Genomic DNA, 17,500 nt, shown 5'->3' on the forward strand with positions numbered 1-17,500 from the left:
TCTTTCCAGTTCCTTTTGATGTGTAGTTGGAGATAAAGACGATGAAATGGATGATAGGTTCGCTTATTTGATGTAGTGAATAGAGGGTGCACTTGCCTCTGAGTTACTGGTAAGCTCCCCCTAGGTTGACTTTCGACCTTAATTTATTTATGTAGCTCAAGTTGACAGTCGTTCACCAATCACGTGCAATACATATGTCACGTGGTTTAGGAGAAAAGATTGTGGAGGTGGGAAGGTGTGTAAAAACAACAATAACACGAAATATCAGCAACGCAAAGCAAGAAATCACACCATAGAAAATACACAAGACAAAACATTAAAACCACGTATTATAACCAAAGGAGTAACTAAAGAAAACGATATCAAACAAAGGCTAACTAAAAAAAAATAGAAATTCTCCATATTAAGCATTCAGTCTCATTGGGGAGCTGAGGAGACCCACACAGGGACGCTGCAGACAACACAACACACTTCAGGGAATGATCTTCTCGTTGGGGCAAAGAGGAGCTGCAAAACTTTATCCAAACGAAGAGGAAAGTGCTTGTGTTTGGCGGTGTTTCAGTAGTGTTATGGAGGTCTGGTGTTGGGTACTGAGGGATGGTGAGGTAATTGTGGCGGTGATGGTGGTAAAGGTGATGGTGATAGTGAAAGTATATGGTGAAAACTTTATTTGTTCTTCTTATTGGTGTTCTTTAAGTTTGTAGATTGGTGAATGTATACAGATATCAAAAAAATGGATTTTCTTATATATATACTACTACTGCTACTACTACTACTGCTATGACCACTACTACTACTACTACTACTACTACTACTACTACTACTACTACTACTACTACTACTGCTACCAAAAATACTTCCACCACCACCATCACCACCAATACTACTACTACTACTACTACTACTACTACTACTACTAGAGCTTCAGAATTTCACCTCCCATTGAAAGCAAACTGGTCCCTAAAGGTTGTTAATCCCAAGTCTTTGTAAGGATATAGTCAGCATTTTTTTGTGTCAATATGCTGATGTATGTTTGCTTGCACCAGGAAGGGGAGGAGGAAAGGAGGAGGAGGAGGAGGAGGAGGAGGAGGAGGAGGAGGAGGAGGAGGAAGAGGAGGAGGAAGAGGAGGAGGAGTCTCTTTCTCTCTCCTTTCAAAGATCCAAATGATGACGCAACGATAATCAACTTGTCGAAACTGTAAACAAAGGTACAGCGTTCTATTCTTCTTCCTCTTCTTCCTACTCTTCTTCCTCCTCCTCCTCCTCCTCCACCTCCCAGACCTCCTCCTCCTCCTCCTCCTCCTCCTCTTATAGGTTTCTTTCATTTTCCGCTTCCTTTTTCCTCTTTCTTTTATCTCTTTCTGTTTTCCATCCTTTTCCTGTTTCCTAATTGATTATCCTTCCTCTCCTCCTCCTCCTCCTCCTTCTCCTTCTCCTCCTCCTCCTCCTCCTCCTCCTCCTCCTCCTCCTCCTGTTCCTCCTCCTTTTCTTTTAACAATATATCTTTTGTTTGTGTGCATTTTCTCTCTTCCTTCTTCTTTGTTTACTTCTTATCATCGTGTCCTTCCGTCTTTCCTACTTTTAAATTGACAATGGAAACAGCAAGAGAGAGAGAGAGAGAGAGAGAGAGAGAGAGAGAGAGAGAGAGAGAGAGAGAGAGAGAGATGGGAGAGGGAGAGTTACGCGTCCCTTAAGGAAATTGGAGGTACTACGAGGAAGGAAAAACAACGAAACTATTTTTGCAGGAAACACACGAGTCTTCGAAAAGGAAAATACACCCAATGATAAACAAACAAGGGGAGAAAAATCAAGACAAAATAAAGAAAATAAATTGAATAAACACTACAAATAAAATTAAGTAAAATAAAATGCCAATGAAAACGAGGTGAATGTATTTCTTTGTGATAAAAATTAAGGGGGAAAAGAGAGAGAGAGAGAGAGAGAGAGAGAGAGAGAGAGAGAGAGAGAGAGAGAGAGAGAGAGAGAGAGAGAGAGAGAGAGAGCTTTCATGTTAATAAAATATGAATTCGATGTTTAAAAGATAAAATGAAAGAAAGTAATTAATTAAGAGAGAGAGAGAGAGAGAGAGAGAGAGAGAGAGAGAGAGAGAGAGAGAGAGAGAGAGAGAGAGAGAGAGAGAGAGAGAGAGAGAGAGAGAGAAAAGACATTTGAGTAATGAAGAGAAAGAGAATGAGAATAATAAAGAAAGAAAGAGGTAAATCAGGAAAGCAGAGACATAAACGAAGGGGAAGAGAGGAAGAGATGATAAAAAGAAGAAAAGAAGATAACAGGGAAGAGCGTCATTTAGTTTAACTGGTTCCTCTCTCTCTCTCTCTCTCTCTCTCTCTCTCTCTCATCCACTCACCACTACCACTAACTCTTCATTTAAATCATTCACTCCTCCACACATTCACTTTCAACTCAGCCTCACCACTCCACCAAACTCCCATCAACTTCTACTCCTTTCTATTTCACTCCTTTGTTGCATTTCTCTCCCTATTTCCAATGTTTTCTGGGCATTAGGCGCAAGATTTTTACTCTCATTTCTTTCCTTATTTTCTACAACATTTGAAACACCCAAACCTCCCTCATTAAAACTCATTTGTTCTTTTCCTTTTCTGATGTCTCTTTGTCTCTGTCTCTGTCTGTCTCTGTCTGTCTGTCTCTGTCTCTGTCTGTCTCTGTCTCTGTCTCTGTCTGTCTCTGTCTCTGTCTCTGTCTCTGTCTGTCTCTCTCTCTCTCTCTCTCTCTCTCTCTCTCTCTCTCTCTCTCTCTCTCTCTCTCTCTCTCTCTCTCTCTCTCTCTCTCTCTCTCTCTCTATTTTATTTTATTTCATTGACTTTTTAGGGTTTGAATTTAGTTTAGTTTAGTTATTTTTTATTTGTATCATTTTTCAATAATACCTTCAAATACATAATTTGTGTAATGATTATAAATAAATATTCTAAATGGTCTAAATGTTCTCTCTCTCTCTCTCTCTCTCTCTCTCTCTCTCTCTCTCTCTCTCTCTCTCTCTCTCTCTCGTTCCGTCTCATCCCCAGCTCAAGTGTTATTTCCTCGGCTCGTCAGAGATACTCGTGATCAGTTGAAGGATTTTTGTTCCTTTTCTCCTTCTGTTCTATAATTAATGTGTTACTTCTAATCCAATGGACGCTTTGTGTTACTGTTTAAGCGTGTTGTAATGTTGATGTTATTATTGAGAGAGAGAGAGAGAGAGAGAGAGAGAGAGAGAGAGAGAGAGAGAGAGAGAGAGGAGGCAAGGAAATATACTAAACAGAAAATGTGAGGAAAAATTGGGATAACTGTCAATATTTTTAGATCATACAATTTTTTTTATATATAGATTTTTTTTTTTTTCAGCCTTTCTTATAAATTTTCTTTTCTCTCACCGGCATGACGAGTGAAAGAAAGTAGTTACAGACGAACAGAAGACGCAGGAGAAAAATAATAACCGAAGATGACGGAAGGGAATAATGAGAATGTATTAGTGTTTAAGTTAGTTGTAGTGGCGATGTTATTATTATTGTTGTTGTTGGTGGTGGTTGTGGTGGTATACTATTGTTACTACTACTACTATTACTTCTGCTATTACATTTACTACTAGTACTCCAGCATAAACACTCAAGAAAACACATAAACACAAAAACATTAAAATAAAATTGAAAAAAACACACAAAACACCGCAAAACTATGGATAAACACTAAAAAACGCAAAAATAATGGGTTTGTGTTAGTGTTTAAGTTAGTTGTAATGGTGATGCTATTACTATCATTATTGTTGTTGTTGTTGTTGTTGTTGGTGGTGGTGGTGGTGGTGGTGTACTGTTGTTAATACTACTACTGTTACTTCTGCTATTACCCATTACCTCTACTACTAGTACTTGTGTCTAAAAGTCTCTCGATTAGTATTGTTGTTATTGTTGCTACTGTTAATGTTATTGTTATTAGTGATGCTCCTGCTCCTACAACTTCTCCTCCTTCTCTTCCCCCATCTACAATTACTACTACTACTACAACTACTACTACTACTACTACTACTACTACTACTATTACTACTACTACTTCTTTGACTACTACTACTACTACTACTACTACTACTACTATTAAAGAAAACATATCAAAATAACATGTACTAAAACATATAACACAAATTTGATACAACTTTCAGAATCAGATATGCAGAGAGGAATAAGCGGAAGAGGAGGAGGAAGAAGAGGAGGAAGAGAAGGAGGAAAAGAAAGAGATGGAGAAAGAAAAGGACGACGACGGAGAGGAAGAAGATGTCATTAATAAAAAAGAAGATACATAATTTAAATCTAAAATTGAAAATAAGATAAACAACAAATAAAAAAAAATAAAAAAAAGGATTACCAGGAAGAGAGAGAGAGAGAGAGAGAGAGAGAGAGAGAGAGAGAGAGAGAGAGAGAGAGAGAGAGAGAGAGAGAGAGAGAGAGAGAGAGAGAGAGAGGTACAAAAAAAGAGAAGGGGAAAAGGAGAAAATATACAGCAAAGAAAAATACACTTCCTGGTATTTGGTATGACAATAAAGTCGCGCGTTGTGTGTGTGTGTGTGTGTGTGTGTGTGTGTGTGTGTGTGTGTGTGTGTGTGTGTGTGTGTGTGTGTGTCGTGAGGTGGCAGCGAGAGACCAACAAACGCCTTTTCCTCAATTGACATCACCACGCTTAGGGAATTTAGACTCACGTATTTTGAAGCCTTGGTGGAAGTGAAGGAGGAGGAGGAGGAGGAGGAGGAGGAGGAGGAGGAGGAGGAGGAGGAGGAGGAGGAGGAGGAGGAGGAGGTATTGTAGAGGGCGACGGGTTCACATACTCTCTAAGGAAAGACAACGAACATGACTTTGCGGTGAGGGAAAAAAAAGACGAAGGAACGAAAAAAAAAAGCTGAGAGAGAGAGAGAGAGAGAGAGAGAGAGAGAGAGAGAGAGAGAGAGAGAGAGAGAGAGAGAGAGAGAGAGAGAGAGAGAGAGAGAGAGAGAGAGAGATTTCCTTGCCTCGTCACACTAACGAGCGTAGAGCAACACGAAAAAGAGAAGAAAGATAAAAGGTAAGAAAACGTAAGAAAAGAGATAAAAGTGTCAAGGTTTGGCTTCAGTCGTGCTTCATCACTGTGCTCAACTCCGCTTCATTGACCTCTGACAGTCCTTCATTTATTTTTCACAAGAGGAAGACTGGAGGAAAGAAATGTAAAGCACTGAGAGGAAACAAAAGCCATGCTCAGCGTCATCTACAAAAAGAAAGAAAGAAAAAAAATGATAGAGGAAAAAAAACTTCTGTAATTAGCATATATAAACTCATTTATCTCAAAATATGTACAGTCTCTATTTTATTTTCATCTATTTTTCCACTTCATAATCCTGTTCCTTCTTTTTCCTCTGGCAACGTGAGAAAAGAAGGAAGTTTGGTAATTCTCGTGTAAAAATTCATTTATCTCTTAATTCAATCAGTTCCATAACACGTTTCCATATTCATTCTGGTTACTATTTGTTGATTTTGTGCAGTTCCAGAAACTTATGTAAGGGGAATATGATAGTGGAGACTTCTGCCATTAATCTCATGACCTACATAGACCTTTCCTAATGTCGGTAAAATGCTTTAGTCGTACACAAATCTCAAAGTAAAAATGTGTTCCAGTATTAAAGGACTAGAATATGCACAATTTTGATTTTTTTTAATCTATTCCTGCACTTCATCATCTTGTTCCTTCATTTAAAAGGTTTAGTCGCACACAAATTTCAAGGTAAAAATGTTTCCCAGAGTTAAAGGATTAGAATATATACATTTTTAAAAATTTTTCTTTATTTTTGCACTTCATCTTGTTCCTTCTTTTTCCAACTAGCAACGTGATCAAAGAAAGGAGGGAATTCTTAATATAACTCAGTGTCCTTGTGATTCCCCCATGAAAACTATGAGGAAGGCTCTACAACATGACACGAGCTCAGTTTGTAACCAGCTCTTCAATATTTACTAGCAAAGCAATACAGAAAGCCACATGCATAAGCAGCGAGAGAAAAATACAGTCCGAGTCATTACACATATACTGAAATGCTATACAACCTTCACCCCTTCAGTACTGGGACGTATTTTTTACCATGAGTATAATTGGACGATTTTATTTAGATTAAGAAGGGTCTATGGAGGTCGGAAGATTAATGGCCAGAGTCTTCACTGTTTTAATCCTTACATAAGTATCTGAAAGTGTATAAAGTCATCAAATAGTACGCAGAATGAATATTAAAATGCATCATGGTACTGAAGGCTTAATCCAAATGAATGATAAACTGCGAGACGTGAAATGCAAAGAAATATCACGCAAAAGAAATGTAGGTTGAGAGGCGTATTTCTTTTTCTTTTACTAATATCATCACTTGAAATTCTCTCAAACACTCATACATTTACCAGTTTTTTTTTCAGTCTCTCTCTCTCTCTCTCTCTCTCTCTCTCTCTCTCTCTCTCTCTCTCTCTCTCTCAAACGGGTATTATCAAAGCGTTTCCAGGGTTAATAAATTTAGCCTGGAAACCTGCCTCCTCTCACACACCTTCGTCGGGAGCTCGGGCCGCGAATTTTCTTGCTAAACTTTTTTGCTCTCGTCTTAACTTGCCCGCGTTTATGGAAAAGAAAGAAAAAGTGGAGCAGTGGGCAGCTGGAAATGTCCTTCTCTTTGTCGTGAGGAGAGAATTATAAAGGGAGGTTGTTTTCAGGTGAGAAAAAAGTACCGGGGGAGGGAGAAACGTGAAGTCAGTGGTGTGTCTTCAATTTATTTTTGACACGTACTGTTTGTATTTAAAAAGGTCACTCCAGGTCTAGGTGGTCAAATTTCTCACCTTCTCCACTTCAGCTGAAAATTTGTCTTTATTGCTTGCAAGCGAAGAAGAAAAATAGTAATTGATCAGAAGAATTATGCAAAGATTATTATTTTTTTTTCATCCAAGCTCATCAATGAAGATTTTCCTTTTTATTGAACGGTTTTACACTGCGATGAATTTTTATAATAGTAAGTCAGGCAATTAAAACTTTACACGTGTCTTACTATTACAAAATCAACGTAAAACTCGAAAAAAATTAACGATTCGTAAACAAAACAAGTTACAAATCTTCAAGTATCCTTTACAAAGAAAACAAACAGCGTAGTCACCTTTTAGAATATCAACAGGGACATAAAAAAAAAAAACGTAGTAAATAGAATAAGGTAAAAATTTTCAAGTATCCTTAACAAAAAAAAAAAGAAAAAAAAGTGTAGTCACCTTTTAGAATATCAACATGGAGCAAAAGAAAACGTAAGGAAAGCAGAATGTAAACAAGTAAATGAAGGCAACAAAAGAATAAAACTGAACAACGCACAGCAAGGAGAGGAGAAGTAAAACAAGACAAATAAGACCATAAAGCTTTGAGATGAGACACAATAAGCAGCAGAGATGATAGAGCGAAGAAGAATGGCGGTGGGAGCAAACTGTGAAGCATAGCAGGGAGTGAACAGCGGGGAACTAAACCAGATAATGCAAAAAGAGACAGAAAGAAAGAAAGATGGAGGAAAAGAAGACTCGGGTGATAAATATTTGCGTTTCTCATTTCCCATTTGAGTGCGTAAAGATGCAAAAGTCTCTCACAAGTCCATAAAAAGAATGTGATCTTTAGAGTTTCGTTACGTAAAGGTTGATTCGATGCTTTAAAAGAAGAGAGGAAGAAGATTTGCCCTCATTTCTAGACGATTGAGTCAGTGGAGGACAAGGAGGACAAGGAGGAGGTACAGGAAGAGAAACTAGACAAGGCTCAGTCACTAAGAAATGTAAACTAAAACTCGAAACATAATGGGAAGTCAAGCTGTGTGTGAAAGGAGACGAAAACTAAAAGAAGATGAAATTAAAAGTTAAAATGCGTGAAAAATAAATTGAAAAAAGAGTTAGACCGTAAAATTTCTTGATATACTTTTACTGGAAAATGAAAATAACTAAAGCTACTGTAACTAATAGGCATAGCATTTTTACAATTATTATTATTATTATTATTATTATTATTATTATTATCATTATTATTATTATTATTATTATTAGTAGTAGTAGTAGTAGCACTGGTTCAGGGAGTGCTGTGAACTTCTCATGAAAGCCAGCTGTGACCTCAATGAACGTTTCCCTTTGTATCTCACAGCACAAGGAGCATAATCAAAAGATCATGACAAGGGGTTAGTCACAGCCTGCCGTGGTGCAGTGGAACCCTGCGTGCTTTGGGGTCCGAGGGGTCTCCAAGCACACGGGTTCGAATCTTGTCTAAGGTCCGAGTGTAGGCAGAGCTTCTTCACTTGGGGCAACGGTTTCCTAGCGGGTGGGCTTTGAGACAGGAGGCACCCCGGAAAAAGTACCCCCTTTAGCCCAGAAATTCCCGTGAAAAGCCCATATGGGTTAAAAAAAAAAAAACATTCTTCCTCCACACAACATTACATGCACTTCGCTATTCATGCATTCTTCAGTCAAGACTTTGAATTAAAAAAATAAGAGGACGCCTGTATCACTCAAGGAGTCCACTTTCCCTCTCACTTTTTAGGGACTGGCACCTCAGTGAGCCTTTTTTTAAACACACTTTTTCTTGCCTTTGGTCGATTGTTTCTCTTACATAAAAGAGTAGTAGTAATAGTAGTATTATTATTATCATTATTATTATTATTATTATTATTATTATTATTATTAGTAGTAGTAGTAGTAGTAGTAGTAGTAGTAGTAGTAGTAATAATAGTAGTAGTAGTAGTAGTAGTAGTAGTAGTAGTAGTAGTAGTAGTAGTAGTAGTAGTAGTAGTAGTAGTAGTAGTAGTAGTAGTAGTAACAGCCAGTCATGTTTCAGTCGTGCCCGAAGAAAAGTGAATAATGAAGTAAGAAAAGGAAATAATCATTAATTCATTAACAGCCCATTAGCAAAACCACAATTACCAAGAAGATTAAGTGTGTGTGAGAGAGAGAGAGAGAGAGAGAGTGTGAGTGAGAGTGTGTCACTGTTTGATCTGAGAGAGAGAGAGAGAGAGAGAGAGATCTTCGAGAGAGAGAACAAGGTCACAACTCCTCGATTTACATCCCGAGAGAGAACAGAGAGAGACACGAGAGAGAGAGAGAGAGAGAGAGAGAGAGAGAGAGAGTGATCGAGAGAGCCAGCGCTCTAACCACTGTGTGTGTGTGTGTGTGTGTGTGTGTGTGTGTGTGTGTGTGTGTGTGTGTGTGTGTGTGTGTGTGTGTGATGGCAGACATACTTACATGTAGTCATCATCGTCGTCGTCTTCATGCCAGTCGTACACGGCGGCGTGGAGAGGGGTGGGGGTAGCTGGTGGGTCGAGGTGGGGGGGCGCCGTGCCCTCGTCCAGGCCCTCCACGCTGATGCCTGGAACCTGGCGCATTCTGGGAGAGGGGGAAGGAAGAGGACTGTGACGTCACGAATACAATACTCTCTCTCTCTCTCTCTCTCTCTCTCTCTCTCTCTCTCTTTTCGTGCAACACTCATTACCTGAAACTCAATCACACAGACACACAAACACATACACATACACACACACACACACACACACACACACACACACACACACACACACACACACACACACACACACACATTGATCTATGCATCCATGATTACAAACTTCTGCAACACGTCGAGAGGAAGGGAGGAAAAAAATACATCCCCACATTTTTTCAACTAAAATCCCCCAAGACTCGGATTTCGGAAGGCTAATAATGCATAACGTGGGAGAAATGAGGGAAGGAAGGAGAGAGAGAGAGAGAGAGAGAGAGAGAGAGAGAGAGAGAGAGAGAGAGAGAGAGAGAGAGAGAGAGAGAGAATATGGAGGGACGGAGGAAAGAACGTGGGTGGCAAATGGAGATAAATAGAAGTTCAGAGAAGATGAGTGAGAGTGAGAGAGGAACTTTTAAAAGGAAGAGGAGGAGGAGGAGGAGGAGGAGGAGGAGGAGGAGGAGGAGGAGACAACAAGACATGAGTGACAGAAGAAAGGTTTACAAAGAATAGATGAGGGAAAGGATGGTGACTTGGTGATGAGATGAGGTGTGGGAGATGAGTGGGAGGAGATGAGACTGAAATAATAGGGTAATGAGGTGAGTGACGTAATTTTTTAATGTAATGACCAGATGAAGCAAAGAGGTGGGCAGAATGTTGTAAAGAAAGAAGGCGGTGAAATGATGAAATGTAATTAGAAAGTGCAAAAATAGATGAGAGAGAGAGAGAGAGAGAGAGAGAGAGAGAGAGAGAGAGAATAATCAATAACATATTAGAATTACACCTACTTTCTTAATGTCACAACTGAAAAGCAAACTCATTCAACATCCTCTCTCATTCTCTCCCTCTCCCTCTCCCTCTCCCCCACACTCTCTCTCTCTCTCTCTCTCTCTCTCTCTCTCTCTCTCTCTCTCTCTCTCTCTCGTCCAGAATATCAGCGGGCAATGATCAAAGCGCCCTCACAAACTTTTCAATCTATTTTCTCATGCATTTGACGTTCCGTAGCGCAGCGGGACCTCAAGCATTCCACAGGCGCCTGAAATAACCCACACCCAACACACTCGATCCAGTAACTCCTGACATTCATAAAGCTCAAACTCCCCGAGCGTGAACCAGCTAGTCTTCCTTCACTGGCCCGAGGCTCCACTAGACTGACGACAGACAAGACGGAATACAAAAGCAGTGTGGGGCAAGATGAGATGTGATGAAGATTAGCTACTTAGTGTAATTCTGGGTGGGTGTGGTGGGTGTTGGGTGTGGTTGGGTGTTTGGTTAGCTCACTGTGATGTGAATAATTTGTCAGAAGTAATGTGTGGAATTTTTATACGTGTCTACATTAAAGGTAATTAAGAAGAGTAAGTTTTGCGGTTTCTTTGCAGTGTATATATAGAATAAATAAAGGTGTCTAAAAGTGATTGATAATTAAGGAAAGATGTATCAGTTAGCAAGACATTTATCACTTTCTTTTTTTGGGTAATTCTATCGGATCTGTATGGGGACTGGCAACTCAGTGGTTTTTATTTTATTATATTTGTTAACCTTGGCCAGTTGTTCCCTTTAACATTAAATAAAAGGTTCATTAAATTTTGTTACAATATTACAAAGACAAGCTTCGTACTCTTATTTTGGGCATGTTTACTTGTACTTAATATAAAAAACGACGAAATTTTGCAATGAAATCTTTTTCTTTAGAATGAAAATTTGTTAGGTTAAATAAAAAAAAAAAAACGTTATGGAGATGAATGGCTGTAACTAATGCCGAGGTTCGTTTAATTATTCTTCGTTCGGTCAGACTGGGTTAACTAACATTGCAATCCCATCCAAGCATCATCTACTCATTGAATTTCCCCACTTCTAAACTTCCACGGAAAACAAAGAATTATATATCTTATACAAAACAATACTAAAGCTGACATGACAACTCCCATACCCTTCCCGTTGCCACGACTATTTCCATCCAGCCGGCAGCTCCATCTCCAGGGGATTACACAGATATTTTCGGATTAGAGTGAAAGGACCCGCAGGTGAGGAGGGCGCTGAGGAGGAGGAGGGCCGGGAGGAGAGGCGGCCAGACATCGAAGACTCGTGTTATGTTTACTGATAGAGGGATGGAGACCCCACTCGCCTGAGAATGCATAATGGAGCCAACTCTAAGGTCTCTCTCTCTCTCTCTCTCTCTCTCTCTCTCTCTCTCTCTCTCTGTGTGTGTGTGTGTGTGTGTGTGTGTGTGTGTGTGTGTGTGTGTGTGTGTGTATATATATATATATATATATATATATATATATATATATATATATATATATATATATATATATATATATATATATATATATATATATATATATATATATATATATGCACAATACGGAAGAGAGAGAGAGAGAGAGAGAGAGAGAGAGAGAGAGAGAGAGAGAGAGAGAGAGAGAGAGAGAGAGAGAGAGAGAGAGAGAGAGAGAGAGAGAGAGAGAGAGAGAGAGAGAGAGAGAGAGAGAGAGACTGGCTAACTAAACGTTCATACATACAAACGTGGCAAGTGACATAAGCTCAAATGGACAAGGACACATTTATAGACGCACTGCCAGACAGACAGACAGACTGACAGTCACATAGAGGGCGACAGACAATGCATGACCTTTACATGGAATGAGGGAAACGGAGTGAGAAAGAATAGCAAAGATACGGACAAATATACATACATACATACATACATCCGGACAGACAGACAGACAAACACATGCATCTAAATCCATTATTATAACAAAGGCGAATGATGATAAAAGATTGTACTATTTTCACGGTCATTGTGATTGCAAGATTAAATTTTAAGATAAGAACGACTTTCATTTTCTCTTAGTTTTTATAATGGAGCCAAGATAAAAATAAAGATCAGGACACATATTCCTTTTTCTTTGCCAAATGTAGTTCGAGATCTCAAAATATACAAATTAAAAATATGAATCATCTTTTCTCTCTAAGATTGTTCAAGAAATTAAGATAACGATCAAGATAACAAAATAACAAGATACAAGGCCTTTAATTTCGTCAAGATATTAAAAAAAATGCCACAAAACATGATTAACAGACAAACTTTCTTTTTTCACCCAAATATAGTTCAAGAAAGTAAGATAACGATCAAGATAACAAAATAACAAGATAGAAGGCCTTTAATTTTATCAAGATATTTAAAGCAATAACACAAAACATGATTAACAAACAAAACTTTCTTTTTCACCCAAAGATATTTCAAGAAAGTAAGATAAAAAGTCAGGAAAAGGAACAAATAATTATCTTTTCTCCACAATCCTCCAAAAAGGTTTAAATCAGTACTTCCCAAACGTTTTCATGCAGGATAGTTCTCCATGTCCCACCGCCCACTGCTAATCGTAACCCATGACTGCAGTGACAATAGCCCTACACTCATTAGCTCCATATGTAAACCACCTTAGCAAATCCTGTAATTGATTCCATGCAAGTAAGTTACTCCCACTGGCTGCCTACCCACCAACCTCCACTGGTTTTATACACTCATCATATCCTCAGATTATGGACCCCTGCGTTTTCCTACCACAATTTGGGAATCACTGGTCTAGATAAAAGATCAAGACTTCAGTACTATGACACGTTTCCGTATTCATTCTGCTTACTGTTTAGTGATTTTATACAGCTTCAGAAACTTATGTGTGGATAAAAATAATAAAGACTCTTGCCATTGATTTTCTGACCTTCATAAACCCTTCCTAATGTAAACAATATCGTCTAATCATATGGAAAACTCAAGGTAAAAATGCGTTTCAGCACAAACTGAGTTAAGATTAAACTTAATGAACAAGGATATCAAAATAAGTCCAGGATAATTAAGATATTCCTGAACAATTAGATCACACGCTAATTAGTTCTACAGTTGAGATATTTAAGATTAATAAAGAAAAAAAAAAGAACAGAAGGAAAGCTAGAAAAAAAGACTTAATTAGAATTCCAGAGAAAAAAAGATACAAGGATTGGGTTAAAAAAGAGAGACAGGATCAATGAAAAAGAAATTGAAAAGAAACTAGGCAAAGAAAAAAAGAAAGAAAACACCGGAAAAACAATCAAACGAAGGTAAAAAATAAAAAGTGACGTAAACATTCCATTTCCAGAGAGAGAGAGAGAGAGAGAGAGAGAGAGAGAGAGAGAGAGAGAGAGAGAGAGAGAGAGAGAGAGAGCAGGTGGTGGAAGGAACCTGAAAATTGATACAATTGTCTTCGCCTCGAGAGAGAGAGAGAGAGAGAGAGAGAGAGAGAGAGAGAGAGAGAGAGAGAGAGAGAGAGAGAGAGAGAGAGAGAGAGAGTCCAAATATCCGTCCACTTACACTTCACTCGATCAAGCCAAGAACAAAACACGATTCAAAATAATGTAAGACAAAAAGAAAGATACCCACTATTGCAAAAAAAAAAAAAAAGCTTCAATTGACAAGTAGCAACACAAGCGAATTTGAAGCCAGTGTTGCAATCTGTACCACAACGCACAGCCGCCTGGAGGAATGCTGCAGGCGAGGCGGGGCGACGCGAGGCAGAGCGAGTGTTGCAGAATCCTGGAACACAGACATTCAGTGGTGTTCTTTTGCCTCTCATAGTGACGCGATTCTTTTAAGAGCCGTCAGGGTGGAATACAAATCTCCATGTTATTGCATTGTACATCATGGAATCGCAAATTGACCCCTTCGATACCACGACGCGTTTCTATATTCATTCTGCTTACTCTTTGGTGATTTCATACAGATTCATAAACTTAGATGGGGGATTAAAACATTGAAGACTATGGCTATTAATCTTCTGACCTCCATAGACCCTTTCTTATGTATATAAAATGGTCTTATGGTACACAAATCTCAAGGTAAAAAATGTGTCCGAGTATCGAAGGGGTTAATACGTCCTTTGCTAACTTTTCTCCTGTTGTTGTGCCTTTAATTACCTCACCTGTCGCTTTCCCTCCTCACCTGTCGAGCCTCAGCCTCACGTATATCTTTGTATAGCTTAGCATTGCAGTATATTAAGTGATGCATCGATATAGTAACTTATATTAGAGAAGGATAGCTAGAAATATTGTATCTTATCTGTATACATTAAAATTCTACTATATTTTTAGAGATTGCATTTAGTTCACTCCAAATCAGAATACACAGCAACTAGGAATACGGTTTCTATCACTCTATCTCAGGTTCTTTGTGTATTCTGAAGTACAATGTCGAATTAGCACATTTAATCTATTCTGGAGTGCTGCAAGTGAAGACCAATCAATATAGCATACACGGAGAGTGGCAAGGGATGCTCTGTTGTCTGGTGGTACTTGACAGGCTACAGAATCTTCCCCTTGTTGACAGATGCGCCGCCGCGATGCAGGAGTCAGGGAGCGGAAAGCGAGCAATCAAGGTAAGCAAATAATATTCTTTGCCGATGAATATTGTCTCTTTGAACTTATACTTTTCCTGTTACTGTGTGCTCAGAGGAAAAGTGAAGTGATTTTCAGTGGTGGTGGTGGTGGTAGTAGTAGTAGTAGGAGTAGGAGTGGAAGAAAAAAGGGGAGAAGGAGGAGTAGTAGGAGTAGTAGAAGAAAGAGGAGGAGGAGGAGGAGGAGGAGGAGGAGGAGGAGGAGGAGGAGGAGGATACGGAGGAATACAAAGAAATGTAAAAAAGTAACATCCACACTAGGGCTAACGAGGCTGTTTGTGATCATAGTACCACTGCAAGTTCTATGATTTAACAACCAAAGGAAAATAGTATTCAAGAAACGAAAGGATGAAAGAGAAAAGAAAAATACGCATATACAGGGACGAAATACGTTATTTGAGGGAGAAGGAGGAGGAGGAGGAAGAGAGAAAGAAAAATGAACAGGGCAAGAGGAAGGAGATGGTAATGGTGGTAGAGTAGTAGTAATAACAGTAGTTGTAGTAGTGTTAAGAGTAGTGGTAATAGTAGTGGTAATAGTAGTAGTAGTAGTAGTAGTAGTAGTAGTAGTAGTAGTAGTAGTAGTAGTAGTAGTAGTAGTAGTAGTAGTAGTAGTAGTAGTAGTAGAAGTAGTAGAGTAGTAGAGAGAGAGAGAGAGAGAGAGAGAGAGAGAGAGAGAGAGAGAGAGAGAGAGAGAGAGAGAGAGAGAGAGAGAGAGAGAGAGAGATAACAGAGATTCGCTTCGCTTTTCCCATCACGCTGTTCAATTTGCTTCCCTTCGTGAAAACAATAAAATAAATGAGAATTAAAAACAACGAAACAACAACAACAACAACAACAACAACAACGAAAAACGGAATGACACGAACGAAAGAAAGAAACAGGAGGAGAGATAAAGAGAACTAGAAATAAAGAGAGAGAAAAAAGAAAAAAAAGTGGTAAATCTGCAGAAAATGAAAGGTATTTATAGTGAATCTCATTAAGAGGAATTCAAACACACGGTTAAAATTTTTGGTCAATTATCTTTCGCTTTGGTGTATTACAGGTGACTCGTGACGTCACCCTCGCTACATCTCAAAATATCTCTTTCTCTCTCTCTCTCTCTCTCTCTCTCTCTCTCTCTCTCTCTCTCTCTCTCTCTCTCTCTCTCCTCTCTCTGTCTGTCTGTCTGTCTCTCTCTCTCTCTCTCTCTCTCTCTCTCTCTCTCTAGCTCCCCCAAAAATACACCACATCAGTTAATAATTTTATAGAAGGAATCTTTTTAAGTCGAAAATTGAAGGGTGAGGCAGGAGCGCGGCGCCCCGTGAGGCTGAGGCTCGACAGGTGAGGATGGAAAGCGACAGGTAAGGTAATTAAAGGTACCTGCCTGTCCACTTATCTTTAATATTTACTTATCTTCATTTAAGGCTGATATTTCACTTGGAGCCTCAGGTTGTGATGATGGTAGTAGTGGAGGAGGAGGAGGAGGAGGAGGAGGAGGAGGAGGAGGAGGAGGAGGAGGAGGAGGAGGAGGAGGAGGAGGAGGAGGAGGAGGAGGAGGAGGAGGAGGAGGAGGAGGAGGAGGAGGATTAGAAGACGGAGACACAAATAAATTAAATATGGTTTTTAAGTTACTAAAGGAAATTACAATATATATACTGTCTCTCTCTCTCTCTCTCGGTCTCGCTGTTCTCTCTCTCTCTCTCTCTCTCTCTCTCTCTCTCTCTCTAGCTCTAGCCCTAGCATTTGCTCTCGCTCTTGCTCTCCCACTCTCTTGCTCTCCCTCTCTCTCTCTCTCTCTCTCTCTCTCTCTCTCTCTCTCTCTCTTGACGGAAACCCATTAAGAGTAATAAAATAATTCATCAAGTGTATTAAATTAGACAAATATAATCAGATCATGAGAAGAGAGCGCGGCCTGTGTTTAATCCAACGAGGCCAGCCAATGAACACCGTGGAACCTTGTGACGGCCGAGAGGTGACGTCACACTCCTGATTAATGATTGGTCCAAATTGTACCCCTTTGTACCTTTGCTAATAAACGTAAGGTATTCCTGTGGAGGTGTGGGCGTTGTGAAGAAGCAGAAGAGGAAGAGGAGGAAGAGGAGGAAGAGGGAAAAGTAAAGGAGGGAAAGATTATTAAAGGGTTCCGGATAATTTACTTGCCTGCTTTAGTTATCCTTGGTAATTTCACTTTTTTTTACATGCCATTTGCCTTTTGTTTATTTGAGCGGCACATTCTCGCATCAGGGACGGTCAGCTGGTGCACTGGTCGCTTCTCGGTACAGTTACAGGTTCTGCTTAGCGATATCGGTTTGTTAGCGGTTCGTGGAATTTCTATGTTGTTACTGTCTGTTGTTTTACGAGCGGAATGTTGGAGGAATAATGTTACTGTGACTTTGTTGTTTAAGTGTGTGTGTGTGTGTGTGTGTGTGTGTGTGTGTGTGTGTGTGTGTGTGTGTGTGTGTGTGTGTGTGTGTGTGTGTGTGTGTGTGGGAATGTGTAGGTGTAAGTGTGATAAATGACGAGTATGGTGAGACTGCTGTGGGGTTACTTTTACTACTACCACCACCACCACAATCATCTTACCCACAAAACAC

General features: G+C 39.4%; 1 protein-coding gene across 2 annotated transcripts in view; it reads right to left on the bottom strand.

The window, feature by feature from the left end:
- LOC123499392 (protein dimmed-like) overlaps window positions 1–17,500 on the bottom strand; it is a 212,374-nt gene that overhangs the window by 14,249 nt on the left and 180,625 nt on the right. For both annotated transcript variants that reach the window (XM_045247333.1, XM_045247334.1), the window contains one exon: window positions 9,252–9,392. In XM_045247333.1, coding sequence (XP_045103268.1) covers window positions 9,252–9,392 — 141 coding nt within the window. The remainder of the gene's footprint in view (window positions 1–9,251; window positions 9,393–17,500) is intronic.

The sequence above is a fragment of the Portunus trituberculatus genome, chromosome 49, assembly GCF_017591435.1.
Source record: "Portunus trituberculatus isolate SZX2019 chromosome 49, ASM1759143v1, whole genome shotgun sequence".
NCBI classification, from domain to species: Eukaryota; Metazoa; Arthropoda; class Malacostraca; order Decapoda; family Portunidae; genus Portunus; species Portunus trituberculatus.